Genomic DNA, 1,359 nt, shown 5'->3' on the forward strand with positions numbered 1-1,359 from the left:
AGAGCTAGTTCCAGGACAGGCTTCAAAGCCACAGAGAGACCCTGTCTCAAAAAACAAAACAAAACAAAAAAAATTAAAAATAGTTTAAACTGGGTAATGGTGGCACACGTCTTTAATCCCAGCATTCAGGAGGCAGAGGCAGGTGGATCTCTGAGTTCTGGGACAGTCTGGTCTACAGAGTGAGTTCCAAGACAGTCACGACTACATAGGGAAACCCTGTCTCGAAAAAACAAGACAAAAACAAAACAAAGCATAAGAACAATTTCTTACCTAATGTTTGAAATACAACACTCCTCTTGAATCTTTTTGGGAAAGAGTAACCGCTGATTGTTATCTCCACTGACACTGTCAGAGATTATGAATACAAGAGGACACCGGCCAATCTGCACATATTTCCTAAAATAACAAGATGATGCAGAAATTCAAGCAATTTAGCTCTTCATACCAGACAAACGTTCTACCACTGAATTACAACCCCACCTCTAATATGGAGCTTGAAACACTGGTTTCCAATGATACTGACCTTAGAATTTCATGTAAAGCATGAGAATCCCGATAAAACTGGTTAGGTAAATCCTGTTGAACATAAGGGACAAGTATTAGCTCAGTGATATTCCATTGAATATTTATTTTTAAACTTTTGTCAAGAAAAAACATTACTTATCCAAAGTATTTTGATCACAGTTTTCAGAGTAATTAAAGGACATTTATTGTCACTGAGGAAATTAACTTTCCATAGATTTCCTTTGCTTTTCTATACCGATAGCATTGCAGTTGAAAGCTATGCTGTCATACAGCTCCTCTACTGTAACCTACACTATTTATTCTGTTGATGAGTACCGAAACAACCTTCAGGCCTCTGCTATCACAAAACCGCTACTAATGTATCTCACAACTGTCTACACAAGAGTTCCAGCAGCACTGTAAAAGCTGTCCTTACTTCAACCAGAATTATCTTCTTATCAGTTGTCAGATCATCTCCGAGCATCTGCAGTTTGCTGTACTTGGTGGCTCTCAACAGAAAGTCACTGAAGACTGCTGTCTGAGATTGGTATGGAACTATGTAGACTTTTGAATCTGAAAAGAAATACATTTATTATTTTATTTTCAAATTACATACATTAACATTATACAAATATTGTACACATAAAATTCATTTAAATGATACAACTTACAGTACTGAAGACTATCTTTCAATTATTTGAAATGTTTTAAATTTAAAATAAGATATCATTTCAAAAGACTAGTATGATGGCCAAGAATAATTTTTCTTTTCTTTCTTTGTTTTTTTTTTTTGCTTTTTCGAGACAGGGTTTCTCTGTGGTTTTGGAGCCTGTCCTGGAACTAGCTCTTGTAGAC

General features: G+C 35.8%; 1 protein-coding gene across 1 annotated transcript in view; it reads right to left on the reverse strand.

Annotated features, from left to right (window-relative positions):
- Rad17 (RAD17 checkpoint clamp loader component) overlaps positions 1-1,359 on the reverse strand; it is an 18,259-nt gene that overhangs the window by 15,084 nt on the left and 1,816 nt on the right. Inside the window, exons 2-4 of the mRNA XM_013353538.2 lie at positions 941-1,077; positions 524-576; positions 271-396 (exon numbers count right to left, since the gene is read on the reverse strand). Coding sequence (XP_013208992.1) covers positions 271-396; positions 524-576; positions 941-988 — 227 coding nt within the window. The 5' untranslated portion in view covers positions 989-1,077. The remainder of the gene's footprint in view (positions 1-270; positions 397-523; positions 577-940; positions 1,078-1,359) is intronic.

Source organism: Microtus ochrogaster, unplaced genomic scaffold, assembly GCF_000317375.1.
Source record: "Microtus ochrogaster isolate Prairie Vole_2 unplaced genomic scaffold, MicOch1.0 UNK11, whole genome shotgun sequence".
Lineage (NCBI taxonomy): Eukaryota > Metazoa > Chordata > Mammalia > Rodentia > Cricetidae > Microtus > Microtus ochrogaster.